General features: G+C 45.0%; 1 protein-coding gene across 5 annotated transcripts in view; it reads left to right on the top strand.

Annotated features, from left to right (window-relative positions):
* Positions 1-17,509, top strand: part of Slc38a1 (solute carrier family 38 member 1) — a 67,919-nt gene that overhangs the window by 36,415 nt on the left and 13,995 nt on the right. For all 5 annotated transcript variants that reach the window (XM_036207835.1, XM_036207832.1, XM_036207833.1 and 2 more), the window contains 5 exons: positions 11,671-11,744; positions 13,713-13,805; positions 14,099-14,180; positions 15,509-15,591; positions 17,424-17,482. In XM_036207835.1, coding sequence (XP_036063728.1) covers positions 11,671-11,744; positions 13,713-13,805; positions 14,099-14,180; positions 15,509-15,591; positions 17,424-17,482 — 391 coding nt within the window. The remainder of the gene's footprint in view (positions 1-11,670; positions 11,745-13,712; positions 13,806-14,098; positions 14,181-15,508; positions 15,592-17,423; positions 17,483-17,509) is intronic.

Here is a 17,509-nt window from a genome sequence, read left to right as displayed (position 1 = left end):
GAGAGCTCACATCTGTTACCACAAATGTGAAGTAGAAAGAAGGAACTGGAAGTTGAGGAGGCTTTCCCCTCAAAGCCCGCCCTCGGTGGCATAGTCCTCAAGCAAGCCTGCACCATCTAAACCTCCCCAAACAGCACCGTCAACTGAAGACAGAGTATTCAAATGCCCAGACTGGAGGAGACATTTCTCACTTAGACCACCACGGTGGCTTTCACACAGTCTGCCTGGTTTCCCTCAGTCAGTTTAAGATCGTCTACAGAGCCCTTTCAAAGAAGTAGCTGAACTTTTCGTCATTTGGTATTCAGCTAAACATCACGGATTCCACCAAAGACTGTGGTCCACCTTTCTAAAGATCCATCTGTTCTTAAACTGTCATTAGTACTCGTGTATATATCCCCAAAAGGTGGAGTGATGGAACCACCATAATTTTGCCTTAAGCAGAGGATGGTTTATGTGCTACATATCAAATTACTTTTTGTTAATGCTAAGTCATCCTCTCTGGGCACTCCCTTTAAGGAAAGACAAATATGTAATATAAAAATGGAGTGGTTAAATGGAAGCCAACAAGGAGACCTCGCTCTTCCGGATGATCCTAGGAGGTCCATGGGTATGGTCAGATTCATCTCCCTTCTTGTCAATTGGTTACTTGTTTTTAAAATTCTTTGAGTTATAGTCATGGTTCCTTAGAAATGATCTGAAGAGAAAAATGTTGTTTTGCTGGCAGCAAAACCCGCTGGCATCAGAGGCCCTTGTTTGGGAATAATGACACTCAAGGGGGAGAAGGGGCACAGTCAGCTTGCCAGCGTTTGGAATTCATGTAGAAAGGACAGGGCTAGAGCCGTTGAACTCTATTGAAATTCATTGGCTTTAGAAGCTTTTCAGAAATAGTGAAATACTCACAGTGAGGGCCTGTTTTGTAAACAGAGGGAGCTGGCCTGTGTAGGAGATGGGTCCCAGGCATTATTTCCAAAAGTTGAACACTGATTGCTTAACTTGGGTCATCTGAGATGCCTCTGACAAATTGGTTCCAAGAATTCGATTCTCTGGGTCTCTGTGTGATGGGAGCCTGTGTGTTTGTGTGTCCTTCTGTGCGCTGTGCATCACACAAGACGTCACCTTACTTAGACTCGGTCCCTCCAGTGCTTTAGTCCACCAAGAGCATAGCATGGCTTCTGTCTTGTCCCCCTGTATCTTTCTTAGCTTGTAAGAGACAACTATGTGGCCTTTAGTCTTTACCCCATTATTCAGCTCCACGATGCATGGAATGCTTTTTTGTTAACTCTGGCTCACCGTAGCGGCCCAGCAGGGCAGGTTAAATATAGTCTGGAGATACGGGTTTGCAAAGCTGAGTTAAGTTTCATCTCCTAGAGCAATAGCCAACTTAATAAAAAGGAAAACTGCTCCTGTGTAGTCCAGTTAGTTTTGCTTTGCTCTGTGTTAAACGTATGGCATCAGAGGTCAACATCCATGTCAAGGGTTGGCACACAGTGGCTGACATAACGTCATCACAGTATCTTCTTGAGACTGGCCTTTATTTTTAAAAAGAATATAAAGAGGACAGCCATAAACTATGCATGATTTTATAGAATTCCAAAAACGTTACATTGTCACCTTCCATTTATGGATGAAGAAACTGAGATTCACAGAGGTTAACTGGCTTTTCTAGGGTGACCACAATTCCTGGGGGTCATATCTATTGTGCACTCCTGGTCCACTTTGTATCCATGGGCATATGTGCAAGTTCCCACAGAAATGGAGTGAGGAAGGACACGTAGATGGAGCCCCCCACATCCAGCAGGTTTCTGGAACTGGAATCTAAACCCAGTCTAAATCATTTCACTTGTTATGAGGACTTTATCTGTCATGAAAAGTTACATCTTCAGAGGCTGAAAGTGGGTGGGTGGAGAGACGTTATTTTAAAGGGTAAACATCTAGGTTTGAAGAGAAGAGAGGCCAGTTGTCCTTGTAGAATCAGGAGGAGAAGTTAGGACAATGTCAACAGTTACACATTAAGTCCCACACAAAACCACAGTCCTCTACCCACTGCTGGAAAAATGGGAGGTGATCATAAGGAGTGACTTGCTTTCTAGCCAGTGCAATTTCCTCCTCCAACCTCAGGCCCCCTGCTTTCTGTCTTCATGTCTCTCCTGAACACCTCTGTCTTTGTAGGGTGATATTAGATTCAGACATCAGTGAGATGGATTTTGCTCTCTAGATAAAAATAGCTAACCCACCGTGGGGCTAGTTCAAGGTCAATTTTGCGTGAAAGAATTTAGACTCGTCTACAAGGAAACACATGAAAGGTGTTGGATGGGTGATTGACTTCTGCGTGCTCCTGGGCCAGCCTATTAAAACCATGGCTCTCCTCCGGCCATTGTGTAAATAGTACAAGTAACTGCACACCACCGAATCCTAGTGTACTGATCCTCTGGCTCTGCTACTTTGGGCAAAATACTTAACCTCTCTACTTCAGTGACCTATACATGGGACCAGGGATGGTAACACTGAGAAGTGAAATACAAACCATGCTTAGGATGTACACTCCAAAGTTTGTTTTTGTTATTGACCAATAAAGTGCTTTATTAATTATATTGGGAATCCCATTACATTAAAGGTCTAAAAAACTTCTTTGCATGGAAGAGGAATTTGAGTTCTTCAAAACATTTAAAATATTCATATGAATTAGAGACTGGAAACCCGTGTCCTTATTGCTTTCAATGTGTGTGCCCTTCCTATCGAGTTCCCAGTGAAGGAAGTCCTCTGTGTCACTGGAACCCCCTGAGAACCTGTAGTCGGCGTCTCTTTCCCCAACCACTTTCAATGTCAGGGTCCCTCACTTACATCCATCCCTTGTCCATACTCAGTTTTCCTGTTTTAAAGATTTATTATTTTAAAGGGTGGGGGAAGGTGGTAAGTGAGGGTGTGTGTACGTGTGAGTGTCTGTGTATGTGTGTATATGAGTATGTGTGTGAAAGTTGTGTGTGTGTGTGTGTGTGTGTGTGTGTGTGTGTGTGTGTGTGTATGTGTATACACTTATGAGTGCAGGTGACTGGAAGGCCAGAGATATCAGATCTCCCAGAACTGGAATTACCAGACAGTTGTGAGCAACCTGATGTTAGTGCTAGGATCCGAACCGTGGTCCTCTGGAGGGAAGACTGCAGACCCTTAACCCCAAAACACCCCCCATTTTTCTTTTCCCATGCCCAAATCTCTATCGCATGAGCCTGGAAAATCCCCAGATCTGAGCCTGCCCACCAGACAGCCAGGCATCACTTTCAGTTCTTGGTCTCTGCCCTCAGCTGGGTCCTCTGTGCCCTCTGCCCTCCTGCTATTTCCAGTTCTCCTCAACAGAGACTCCAGTCTGAATAGGGATATGACAGAAGAGCGGGGGTCAGGGGGGGGGGGGGGGGGTTTTAGCGGAGATGAAAGGTGGGGACTAGAGGTACAAGCCCACGAACTAGAGGTCAGTAGCAGCAGAGGAGGGGTGGTGTTGGGGGAAGGTGAATGGCCAGAAAGCAATGGATGTTTCCTCCTGGTTGATCCAATTCTGTTGTACTGCATTTAAAATCTTCCTTACAAAGCTGGGCAGTGGTGGCACACGCCTTTAATCCCAGCACTTGGGAGGCAGAGGCAGGCGGATCTCCGTGAGTTCAAGGCCAGCCTGGGCTACAGAGAGAGATCCAGGACAGGCACCAAAACTATACAGAGAAACCCTGTTTCAAAAAACAAAAACAAACAAACAAAAATAACTTTCTTACAAATATTCTACCTCAGCTAGCAGACGGACTGAGCTTTTAAGTGAGGGGTGTGGGTTGCTGGGAAACAGACCGTGTCCCACAGACGGCCTTTGCTTTGGTTCAGTTTCTGTGTGAGCTATGCTGCCTGCCTCATCGAAGCTGGTGACGCTGTTTTCTACTGCTCCCTGGATTTAAAAGGGAAAGAATTAGCTGTTTGGTTGTCAGCATAGACGAGGCCAACAGCATGCCACTTTCCTTGATGGTACTAAATCCAAACTGATAGACCACCAGGTGTTCCCGCCACACCACCGGGGTTCAGCTCCGACGGGATGCAGGCTGTGCATCCGATGTGCATTCCTGATGAGGTGGGCACCAAGGTCACCTTGGCTCCCGAGAATGGCTATCACAGGCAAACAGTGAGTGAGGATTACAGTAAGACTGAACGTTCAGAACAGACAGGCGAGGGTGAGGTGGCGATTTCTACCTTGTCCTGGTAACCCTCGGAGCCCTCAGAAAAACCTCCAGCAGACAGAAGGCAACAGAGAAACCCCAGATACCCCAGAAACAACACCTTTAATGAGGTGGCCAAAATTTGCCTGATAAATACAACTTGAATCTTTAGAGAGAGAACTCTCCGGAACCCTTGACATCCTGGGAACTGTCCAGCCTGTGGGCTGCAAGGTTGATGGCCACCACCCTCATGACAGCATGGAAGATACCAGCATGGTACAGTGGGTTGCCCAGCCAGTTAACAATGGACAATAGTTCAGTAGTGAATATCTGACAAGGGGGATTACATAGTGTGGTGATTCTCAAAGCCTAGCAGAGGCATGGGGGAGGGGTGTAAATAATGTTTACATATATACCTGCGTGAAGGAAGGAAACTTAAAGGAGTTGACCAGAAACACAGACACAGTCTGGCTTTTCACAGAGCCCGTCAGTGTCTCACAGCAGTGGTGGTTGGGCAATGGGTGCTTCCTTTCATTATATTCTTTCCTGTTCCCAGTAGTAGAGCATCTCTCTGCAGACAGTGTGGCAGGTGTATAGATGTGTCACGTTATGAGAATCAGGAACAGCTGAGATGTGTATGCCCCAGGGCCAGAGCTGGGCTTTATGTCTCGCCGTTGCAGATGTGGTCCGTGCACCTCCAGCCTGGGTGCTTCTGGGAGGCTTGTTAGGAATGCAGAACCTGAGGTCCCACTCCAGACCTGCCCAATAGAATATTCACCTTGTCAAGACCTCCGGGTAATTCCGCAGTGTGGTGCAGACTTTGGCAAGGCGTGGCAGGGAAGGGCAATGTGTTCTTCAGAGAGGAGCTGGTCCTGGAGGAGGTACAAGCTCTCAGCTGGGTGTCAGCCCCAGATACCCCCCACCTGAGCTACTTTTGGCTTCACAGCTGTGGCTGCTGTTTTATCTCCCTCTCTTCCAAGGGCTCAGCTGCTGAGGTGGGAGTGTTGGAAGCACTTGGCTGTATAATTAGATCTTCACAATGCAGTGTCACCTCTCCTAAGGTATCATGACACACTTGTTTGTGATGGTGGCTCAGGGGGACTTGACCATCAAATCTCCCAATTTAAAGAGGAAGTTTACCCAGTTACACTGGTAATTTCACCATGATCATAATATAGAATATTTAATCACTGTAAATATTCTAGTTCCTTCTGTTGTTACAACCTTTCTATTTTATCCACATAAACTTTAAAAGTGGTGTTTATTAGGTCACCTGTACAATCTTTTTCAAATGTGTGTGTTCGTTTATATGTGTGTCAGGGCTGCACATGCACGTGTATGAATGTATGTATGTATGCATGCATGTAGATGCCGGAGGTGCTGACATTGGGTGTCTACCTCAGTCAGTCTCCACGTTAGATACTAAGGCAAGGTCTCTCCCTTGGACTCAGTGTTCACCAGTTCAGCTAGTCTGGAGAGTCAGGTTGCTCTCCAAATCCCGTCTCTGCCCCTGGAGCACTAGGGTATAGCTAGACTATCACACCTACCTACCATTCAGGTGAATTCTGGAATTCTAAACTCTAGTCCTCACATAAGTACTCTACCCACTGAACCATCTCCCCATCTCCTATCTATACAATCTTTACATGTTATAGAAGTCTAAGGAGTTGTTGCCCTGTCAGTGAGATTCAAAACAATGACATACATTTTTTAAAAATAGGTGGGGCTGGGGAGGTGGTTTAGGGGTTAAGAGCACAGTCTGCTCTTCCAGAGAACCTTGGTTCAACTCCCATCACCCCTATCTGGCAGATCACAATTGTCTGTAACTCCAGTTCCAGTAAATCTGACACCTCTGGTCTTTCCAAGGCACCAATATCTATGTGCATGTACCTACTTACAGATATATACATAATTAAACATAATTACAACAATAAATCTTTTTTAAAAATTTAAAGGTGTCTAGGAAGATGGCTTCATCGGTAAAAAGTACATCCCACACAAGTGCGAAGACCCGAGTTCAATCCCCAGAACCTGGGGTAGTTTTTTTGTTTTGTTTTTGCTTTGTGTTTTAAAAAAGTGTTGTGGTGGTTCAAGTTTGTAATCCCCAGCTCTGGTGAGGTGGAAACAGGCAGGTTCCTGGGGTTTGCAGACCAGCCAGCCTCACCTACTTGGCAAGTTCTATCTCCCTGAGAAACTCTATCTCCAAAAACAAGGTGAACAGCTTCCAAGAAATGATACCTGCATTGTCCTCTGGCCTCTAGACTGCCATGTACGCACAGGCACGTGCATCTGCACAAGCAGGAACACACACACACACACACACACACACACACACACACACACACACGAAAATAGGTACTTAGAAGTTCACTGAGATGACTTAAAATTTTCTAGCAGAAAGTAGAATAAATGTATCTTAGAACACTGTCACAGTAGTTAAGAAGATTGTGGAGGGCAGGTGTATCCCCTGGGACTAAAAGTGGGAAGATTCTTTTTGTGCTTTTGGAGGGTTCAAACAACATCCTGGAGTAAATGATTAAACAGCCCATTTACATACAGTTGCTCGTGGTCAACCGTCAACGGTTGAGATAAGTGGGAACCGCAGGTCACAGGACTGTTCTTAGGTAGATAGGTGTGGCTTGATTTGACCAGGATATTGGTATAGTCTCTCGTAACTTGCAGACAAGATCCTATTTGTGAGTTCATTGATTCTTAGGAAAGTTGTTCATTGGTGTTGAGTATGAACAGGTAAATTAAACCATCCTTGCCTGACTTGTAATTTAGGCATGAAAACACATGGTACAGCGATAAGGCAGGAAACAGATTCTGGATGCCGAGTGGAAAGGGGGGTCTCAGCAGGAAAAGGGAGTTGGCCACAGACTGTGGCCTTTGGGCATGCTTGCAAGTAGAAATCAAGAGTCCTTACTGCTGGGTAGACGTGAGGCATGGGAGACAGGTCACCGGCCTGTCTGACCTGCAGATTCAGGCAGTTGCCTTATGGTGGCTATTTCAGGTCACCTTGTGCCACGTGCAGTCCGGTTGTTTGGAGGAAGGCACACAAAAGACAGGAAGCAGATGAGATGAACAGTAGAGGGTAAGGAGGAGACTTGAGAGATCAAATGGAGTATGTGCACATGTGGAGTTCTGCTCTTTGATAGACAAGCTAGGGCCAGGTAAACTCAGCCTAATCTCAAACAGACAAACAAAAACAAAGAAGTTGATATGACTGCCAGAAAAATGAATCACAAAATGGGCTAGTTTTTAATGTATGTTGTTCAACTCAGAGGATTAAAAAAATCCCATCATGCTTTGCACCATTTAGACAAAAAGTGACATTGTGTCTCTGTGTTTGTCCCAGCACACAGCCCTTGAGGTTGGCTGAGGTGTAGACAGCCCAGATACTTACAAGAGGAACAGAAGAAAGGGTCAGAGTTGATTAAGTCAGAGAGCATGGCAGTGGGGAGGGCTGTTCAGCAGAAAAGCCGTTAGAGGTCAGGTAGCTTGAGACGGGCCCAGAAGGAAAGTGAAGACCCGATGGAGAAATAATTGCAGCCATGTCAGCTCAGCCTCATTTCTAACACACAGGACTTCTAGAAATGGAACCGGTTGCCTAGTGCATTCCTCATCAGGAGGCATTGTTGATTCGGATGTCTGCCTGTTGGCACAGAGCAAAGAGATCTCCTTTCTGGGGTAAAATGCCAGGCAGTCTTTGAAGATTGTGCTCTGATCCAGGAGCCTAAAATTCTGTTTCTTTCTTTCTTTTTTCTTTTTGCTTTTCTTTTTGGAGACAGGGTTTCTCTGTGTAGTTTGGGTGCCTGTCCTGGATCTCACTCTGTAGACCAGGCTGGTCTTGAACTCACAGAGATCCGCCCATCTCTGCCTCCCAAGTGCTGGGATCAAAGGCGTGCACCACCTAGAATTCTGTTTCTTAACGGTCTTCTGTTGGGAGAAACAAAGTCTCCTAGGTTATTCCTGTACGACAGCTTGGGGAAGAGGTCTCTATTTGGGGATCGTAATTCCTGTCTCATAGTAGCACAGGCTAGCCTTGAACATGCTAAGTAGCTGAGGTTGGCCTTAAACTCCTGATCATTTTGCTACTGCCTCTCAAGTGCTGGGATTCCAGGCTTGTGCCACTGTATCTGGCTTCCTACACTACATCTTTGAAGTGTTATTAACACAAGAATTCTTCAAACTAACCATGTCCCTCACAGTGGCAGCTTTCTTGCCCCGGCTCCCAACCTGTCCATACACACTTAGACATTCTAGGTCCCTTTTTGGCAAAGATGATCCAAGACTGGATAAGCAATACCTCTGCAGCTCAGTTATCACATGCAACCAGCTTTTCCCCAGTGGTGTGGAGCTGGAGTGATTTCTAGGTGGCTGGTGTCTTCGAAGGAAACCATAATTATGTGTTCGACTCTTTGGACAAATAGGGTCATTGTTAGGCTGGAAACCTAAGCATTCAGAGAAGTGATCACACACACATTTCTCCTCTTTATTCCTCCTGGCTCATTCTTTCAGGTGTCACGGTGTTGAGGTCTTAAAGTAGCTCTAACTTGAGTTTCATACTATTCTAGGTATGGTAGAATCAATTAGGAAACATTGCTTCTTTCTAATATCTAAACAAAAAGATGTGCCCTGCTAAATTAGCTGCTAGACTTCAGTGCAGCCTACATTCTTGGAATTTTACATATACAGTATGCTTTTTAGTGGTCTGATAGAAAAAGAAATTTAAAAAAATACTTTGTGTGTGGGTGTTTGCCTACCTATATATCTGTGTACCGTATGTATATAATGCCTTGTGGAGGCCAGAAGAGAGCCTCAGATCCCCTGGGACTGGAGCTACAAATGGTTATGAGCTGCCATGTGGCCACTGAGAATTGAATCCTGGTCCTCTTGGGAGAGCAACCAGTACTCTTAATATCTGAGCTATCTCTGCAGCCCCAGGTTTGGTTTTATGTCGGTTTTTAGTTATAGGCAAGATCTGGCTAGATGTGGTAGGTCACACCTGAAATCTCAGCACTCAGGAGGCTGAGGCAGGAGGTTCATGAGTTCAAGGCTAGGTTGGACTACGTATGTGGTAATACTGCCCTAGGGGAGGAGCGGGGAGAAAAAAAAGAAGGGATGTATTTTAGGAAGGATGAAGAAGAGAATCTCCAGAGATTGGATGGCTTGAGGCAAAGGCTACAGGACATTCCATGTTGTTGACTGCGGGGTGCCGTGTTATGTCACTAAACATAGAAGAAAGTGAATCATTGTCACCACCATGGGTTCACCTCATCCTGCTGAGTTCCGGTATGGGAAAGAGGGGGACACTTTACTAAAATCTTCCCTGATCTGCCAAGCAGTGGTGGCGCATGCCTTTAATCCCAGCACTCAGGAGGCAGAGGCAGGCAGATCTCTGTGAGTTCAAGGCCAGCCTGGACTACAAAATGGGTTCTAGGATAGCCAAGGCTACACAAAGAAACCCTGCCTCAAAAAACAAAAACAAAAACCAAAATGAAAAATCTTCCCTGACTGATACTTCTCCTTGAACAAGGAAGAGGTGTGACAGGTGCTTTTGAAGAGGTTCTTCACCTCTCCTGTCTCCTAGAGGCCACTGAGTGTCATCTACAGAGAGACGGGGTTCACAGAGTGGAGACAGGAGACTGTGTGCCAGAGCTGTGTGGTCCCAGGCACTCTTTATTGGATGAGAGAGCGGATGTGTTCCTAGAACGCCTTGAGTCATTCTGTAGATACTGATAACCAACCCCTTTGGGTAGGTGCATCCTTCTCTTACAAGGTTGTGCTTTCTACCCCTCATCCTTGGATCTGTGGGTGGTAATGGCTCCTCTACACTACCTACATGGTCCATGTCATTCAAGAAAAGCACACGACAGATCCCGAGTTGGTACTTTTCCTGTCCACACAAGGGAGTCGAGGTTACCCTGTGCCTTGGGCCTGTCACATGTGGTGTGGAAGTTGCCCCTTGATGGTCAATCAAACCCAAAGCTTGTTTCTTCAAAGTTTGTTTTGTTTAGAAGACTGTCTGGTCTTCCTTTCCTAACACCAGTCAAATCCCGTCCCATTACAAACTCCTGGGTTGGTTAAATAAATGCTCTTGGTACCTTCCTGTCCCTTGGACAGAAGAGACCACAAGGGACTTACTGTCTTCATTACCCACTTCAGGCAAGGATCTTTGCCAAATAAATGTAAATCTGAATGCACTGTCTCAACCGTCATAAATAACCTCAGTCCCCCTCCGTCAGCAGGGTGGTTTAGCTTTTCCCAATGTTCACTTTTTTCTCTTCTTTCTCCTGGGGTTTGTTTTGCCTCCGTGGAACTTGGCCTTCTTGTTTCTGGATCCATTTCTGGAGTCCATCAGTTCTGGGGACCGTGAACTCCTTAGTCATCTCTCCAAGACAATGCCATGTGCAGGGGAAACAAAATGCTGCCGAATCCGAGAGCACAGCCATCCTGCCCCGGGAAGGAGAGAGGCAGAAGAGGTAGCCTCAGGCCCCAGAGTGGCAGGCCCACTGGTGTGCAGTGGGGGAGCTTTGGGAGCCTGAGCTCACAGAGAACTGCCGGAGGGGCCCAGTGCTTCTCAACAGCACTTACTAGGAAAATAACTGCTTTTAATTATGCTAAGGCTATCGTGGGGCCAATATATGCCAGGCATTGTTCCCTGCATGAGGAAGTAGGTGGTTTTGTTTGAGGACTGGAATTGTATTTTCTTCTTCTTCCTCTTCTTCTTCTTCTTTTTTTTTCAATAAGCAAGGTTTATTTTCAGTTATCATGTCTGTTTTACCTAAGTGCTTTAGAAATACTCTGTGTGACCTCCCACATCATTAAATACCCTTTTTCTTGAGAAAGGTCTGTTAATGAGCCAGGTGTCCTAAAACAAAAACATGAATTTGTTCTCATGTTGTTCTTGATTGTGAGAATGCCCTACATTTTAGAGATGTTTACATTTATCTAAGAGGAGCCAGGTGCAAAGGAAAAAAAATTAAATTAATGGCATAATGCGCAGATTGAGGAATAGCTCTCGAGTGATAGGTCATGTCATTATCTGGCGTGTCTTTGGGTCATACATGAGAAATGAGAGGTAGAGGAACTCAAGCAGGTCTGCTAAAATCACATGGTCACTCTCCTAAGGTCACTGACATCTTTCCCTGCCACCCCGTCTGCAACCCCCCCACACACACACCCCACACACACATCCCTCCCGCCCCGGATGTAACCCTTGAGTATTCACGCCGTAGGCTACAAAGGCTTGCTTTCAGAACCTGATCTTACAGTGGTGTCACCTGAATGTCCTCATGTAGTTGGGTTTTGAATTACATCACAGATGGTGACTGGGACATTCACTTGGACTCCGATGAGAAGTATTTTCATGAGGATTTTAAGCAGGCAGCTAATTTGATGCTAACCAGTCATGTTAACCAGAAGGAGAGCTTTGCCCTTCTAAAATGCATTTTCTAAATACTTATTTTCTTTGCTATAGGATACTTCTGACTTCAGTGACGTTGTTGTCTATATACTCAATAAACCTACTATTGATCTGTTCCAAGGAAACAGGTAAGCTGAGATGTACAATTTTGTGAAGGCAGGATGCTCACAGACAATGTGTTATTGCATCATTTACAATGATCTCTCGATTGTACCTGTTTTTCTAGTTTGGGATCACTTGGTTTTAAAGGCTTCACTGTTTCCTTAGGCCTTGGTGAACCTTGAGCAAAGATCCTATGTTTTTCTATCACAGCTTACAAGGTCTTGAGTAAACAGGCCTTTTATGTTCTTTTGTACATATTCCAAGGAGAAAATGTTACTCCCAAGGCATTGTGGGAGTGAGCAAGCTACTAGGGATACTTCAAGTTCTCTGGGCAATGTAACACCTGAAGTGTTTATTTTCTATCTGGGGACACTGGCTCGTGTTTGGAATACTTTGACTTTTACATTAGCTGAAGCCACCTTGGCCAGCTATTGTATACAGATGACTGGAATGTTTTGTAATAAATTCAGGGTCTAGCCATTGTCTACACTAGTCTTACATGAGGTTGAGCAAAGGTTTAATTATAGCCTGACCTAAATTGCTGCTTGTGAACCTTTTGTAATTATGAACTGCCATTAAGAAGGATAAGCTTGCTTTTCTTTCTTTCTTTCTTTCTTTCTTTCTTTCTTTCTTTCTTTCTCTCTTTCTCTCTCTCTCTCTCTCTCTCTCTCTCTCTCTCTCTCTCTCTTCTTTTTTTGTGAATTGGTTTAAAAATTTACTGTTTTTTTTTTTAAATGAGCTGGTTGACCACTTGAGAATTTTGCAACGGCCAAAATTCTCTTCATGCAGTTTTGCCTGCTTCTTTCTCTGGGCAGCTGCATGTCTTGGAACTGTATTTACCTGTCATGAACACTCTTATGTAGTGACTATTAGGCGTTTTAAGTTTATTGTTATATTTAAAACAGGTGGGGTTGGTGGGATATTATGAAGATACTTCCCGAGTTTTGAAAAAGTGTTTGACAGTTCCATGCATTTATATAGTGAATTTTAGTAGTTTTGCCCCCTTTTTTCCCTCTCTTCTCCACCTCTCCCAACTGGAACCCTTCTCAACAAGCGCGCCCTTGCTTAGTTTTGTATGTGGCCCACTGAATTTAATAGTTTCAGTGGGAGATTGTTTACTGGAGTGAAGGCTACTATTGGGGGCTATAACCACTCAGGAAAACGACCCCTCCTCCAATCATTAACTGCCAATAGTCCCTCGGGGAGGGGTGGAGCCTCCTGGGCCCTCCCGGTTGGTCATCAAATGTTCCTGGGCCCAGTCTTGTGCAGACAACCACAGCAGCCGTGAGTTCCTAAGTGTGACAGTTGTGCCATGTCAGTAGACAACATCTGGCTGCACTCCTCCCTAGCCTCTTGCTCTCCGTTCCTTCCAACCCTTCTTCCATGAAGTTCCCTGAGCCTTGGAGCTGGTAATTAACTAATAAGGCCAAGCGCCCCACCATGGCTTATCCTTACACTCCGGCCCGTTACCGGCTTCCACATTAACCACTGTCCCCTACAGATAAAGGCATCACTCTGGGGTGGCGAAACAGGTTGGGGTGAAAGGATGGGTGGGCTTCCCCCTTCAAATAGAAGGCAGTTCTCTGTTAGCCTAATCAGTGCAGCACATTCATTCAGAGGAAATCTTTTTTTTTTTTTTTTTTTTTTTTTTTGGTCTCAAACATGAGGGCCTTCAAAAAATCAAATCTTGATTTTAATATTACATAGCAGATTCACGGAGCCAATGTGGTGCTCTCCCACCCAGTATGACCCAGTCTTTCCTTGTAATATTTCTGAGGCCAACATGGCGAAGGAGAAACAGTGCTGGCGTCTGACATGTAGACATGTCAAGGTGGTTCAAATGACGGCGCCTTAACCCTTCCAGTGCCACGGTGTGGGTGTGGGAAAGGCGCAAAGTCACGGGGAAGCGTAGCCCCCAGCGTAAGGAGATGTTCGCTGTCTTGGCTCTCGGAGCTTTGTCATTTCTTGTACTCCCAAATTCCGTTCGTAAACAGGCTGCATGGTTTATGAGAAGCTGGGAGAGCAAGTCTTTGGCACCACGGGGAAGCTGGTGATTTTTGGAGCCACCTCGCTACAGAATACTGGCGGTAAGAGCCTGTTTCTCTTGTGGGACTCGGCCGTGCCTGGCTCTTATTGGCTTTTCTGATGCTGGGGGTTGGGTGTCCACGTGCCATTTAATGTGATTCAGGCAGTCAGAGTCCTGTGGCCTGCGTGGCCGTGGACAGGGAAGCGGAGGGAGGAGTCAGATGCTGCCGCGGCGCTGATGTTACCTGCGCTCACGGAAGGTGAGCCTGGGGCAGCTGCCCGCCGCTCCGGGACCTTGTGATAAGAGCTGTGGGTGTTGTCTTTCGAACTTGTTCCCGTTCTTCTCATTCTCCAGCGATGCTGAGCTACCTCTTCATAGTAAAGAACGAACTTCCTTCCGCCATAAAATTCCTCATGGGACAGGAGGAGACATTTTCGTAAGCTCTCGACCTGTTCTTACTTCTCGAGTGGGATGTAATGAAACCAATTGCTCCAGTGTTTCTCAACCTGTGGGTCACGACCCCTTTGGAGGCGTCAAATGCCCCTTTCACAGGGGTCGCATACCAAATATCCCGCATGTCCAATATTTAGATAAGTAAATGCATACATGCATACATAAATAATACGCCTGGTGGTAGTGGCGCACACCTTTAATCCCAGCACTTGGGAGGCAGAGGCAGGTGGATCTCTGTGTATTCGAGGCCAGCCTGGTCTACAGAGTGGATTTCAGGACAGCCAGGGCTACACAGAGAAACCCTGTCTCAAAAAATGAAACAAACAAACAAAAAAGGAAATAATAATGATAATAAATAGCCGTATGGTTGGGAGTCACCACAACACGAGGAACTGTGTTAAAGCATCAGGAAGGTTGAGAACCACTGGCTTAAATGAAGGATGACAAGTTTTGTTTTATGAAAGTTTTAAAATGTTCCTAAGCCTGTTTTTCTTTTTTGGGAGGGGTGGGAGGTGGTAATATAAATGGAAGAAGCAGAGAGCCACTTAACTGTGGCTGACACCCTGAAAATGGTAGGGAGCCTGGACTCTCTATGTGCTGTGAAAGAGAACACATATGGAATATTTTAAACACAGAAGTAGGACATACAAAGAAGAAAAAAAAAGAGAAAATCCTACCTTCTCTTTGAAAGAAAGTCCATGGCATTTGGGGAGCATAATTTCCATGAACTGACATCATTAACAATGTAGCTCACCCTAGGAAGCGATGCCAGCAACATTTGGCACAACATTACATTTGACCCCTCGTCTGAGAGTCCTTGACAGCCTCGTTCTCCCCATTTTCCCTCACGGGAAACTGTAGAAGCTGTAGTTCCCCATGTTCTATTCAAGGTCAAATCCAAAGGCTCAGGGAGGGAGGGATGCCCACCTGTGGTGACGCCGACATTCTTGTTGGTGCCATCCAAACAAAACAAAGGGGACTTCCTCTTTAAATAATTGATAGGACAAGTTGTAATCTGACAGAATGCCACTTGTGAAGTTGGCTTTGAAGCCGCATAAATAATTCCTAGGAATGCCACGTTTAGCCAATGGGAGACAGAGGGGAAGTGCCCCCTGCGTTAGTCACATGAGGATAAGGCGGTAGTAAAGTGGCGGTGGGGTTAAAGTCTTTGATGAATAGTCCTCAAAAAGAAAATAATAAAAGGCAGTGATTTTAAAAGTCCTTAAAATGCATTGTGAAATTTTACATTTGAGGGAAACGATGTCACTTTCTAATTGGAGACTGTAACCTAGCCACTTCCATGCCTTTCAGAGCCTGGTACGTCGATGGTCGCGTCCTGGTTGTGATGGTAACCTTTGGTATAATTCTCCCGCTGTGTCTCCTGAAGAACCTGGGTGAGCAAAGATCCGGCCTTTATCTCGGGCTCTCTGCTTCCAGATGAATCTGAACCATTAGAAAACGAACACCTTTGCCCGCCTTCAGTAGGATAACAACAAAATAAACCATAAGTTGAATCTCTTAAAAGGCCTGATATTAATGTGAAAATGAAAACATGATGTGGCTTCCTGAGAAGCTTTTCCACTGAGCCAGAGCTCTGAGGATGGTAGCTCTGGGACTGGAATGGACTCTTAGTGTTTTCAATAGCACGGCTTACAGACTACCTTGAGAAAAGTCCAGAAACTGGAACTCCCCTATAAAGTTCCGTTCTTCTTTGTCTCATGGTTTTGGGGATCAAACTCGGGGCTTGGCGCATGCTACCCAGGTGCTCTACTCTACTGACTTATACCCCACCCTCCTTCCTGTGAATTCAGAAACAGTGTCTCCCCAAGTCTGAAACTCAAAATCTTCCCACCTTAGCTGGTTTGTGGTGTTTAATATCCTGGCCATTCATACTCAGAAATTTCAAATCTAAGATCAAGACAGAACACAAGTGTTAGAAATGACAGTTCAGTTTAGAGTGTAGCCAGTCTCGGTGACTTCACCCACCAAAGGAAGAAAGAGAGAAATGTAAAGTTAAAAAAAAAAAAGGCAGACGATCTCCAAGTCATCCGTTCGGTTTTGACATTTGTTTCTACTCTTATATTTGGAGATAAGCATGCCTGGAGTTATGGGAATTTCATACAGTGAATAATGGGGCCAGATTTCCATCTCTCCTAAGGCTCTAAGATGCATTTTTTAAATCTGGGCTAATTCAAGGCAAAAGTTTGGATTGATATTCTCTCAAAAATAATTATGATTCACAGAAGGTTTTTATTTTTTTATTTTTTTATTTTTTATATTTTTGGTCTTAATTTAGCTAAGATTTGTCAGAGCTGCGCAACATATATGAAATTTATAAGTAGATTTTCTTGACTACTTATTTTTCTGATCTCTGGATGTCTGTAGGCTTTGCTGTCCCTCCAGTTAGTATAGAGAACGGCCCTTCCCTGGGAATAAGAATAATGTAGCTCCTGGGAGGCCAATGCCATCATGGAGGTTGTGGTGACCACTTTTCCCTGGCATTCCAAGAGGAGTAAGACCCTCAAGTGCTCTGTTTCAGTGGTTCTCAACCTGTGGGTAGTGACCCTTTGGGAGGAGCAAAGACTCCTTTCATAGGGGGTCACCTAAGACCATCTGAAAACACAGATATTTACATTGTGATTCATAACAGTAGCAAAATTACAGTTATGAAGTAGCAACGAAAATAATTTTGTGGTTGGGAGTCCCCACCCCATGAGGAACTGCATTAAAGGGTCACAGTGTTAGGAAGGCTGAGAACCACTGCTCTGTTCCCAGAAGCTCACATCTACTTGTGTTGGCCTCTTATTGAGAGAGAAGTTTATCAGTAACATTCAGGATTCCCACAGTAGGAAGGAGCTGGGGAGAGGGGCAAGGAGTAAATAGGTTTAGCACTGGAGTGCACCCACGCAGAGACAGGGCCGAAACCAGTAGGCTCCTTCTTCCCATGCTGAGATCTGTGCCCTGGAATGTGCCAGGGATGCCTGGAATCAACATGCTGACTATGATGCTTTTATTCAAAGCCCTACTATTACTATTATTATCCTTTTTGTCAAATAAAATAGCACTGTGAAAAGATACATCTTGTTTTTGTATGGATATGTGACATAGTGTTGAAGTCCCAAACTATGCTTGAAGCAATATGTACAAGTAATTGATATTTTTAATAATAATAACTACTCATGATTACATTAGTAAAATAGTAATTGATATTTTTCTTTTTAAAAAGGGTATCTTGGCTACACCAGTGGATTTTCCTTGAGCTGCATGGTTTTTTTCCTAATAGTGGTAAGTTATGATTGAAGCAGTTCCTGT

Source organism: Onychomys torridus, chromosome 16, assembly GCF_903995425.1.
Source record: "Onychomys torridus chromosome 16, mOncTor1.1, whole genome shotgun sequence".
In the NCBI taxonomy this organism is placed as follows: domain Eukaryota; kingdom Metazoa; phylum Chordata; class Mammalia; order Rodentia; family Cricetidae; genus Onychomys; species Onychomys torridus.
This window is presented reverse-complemented; position numbering and strand designations above follow the sequence as displayed.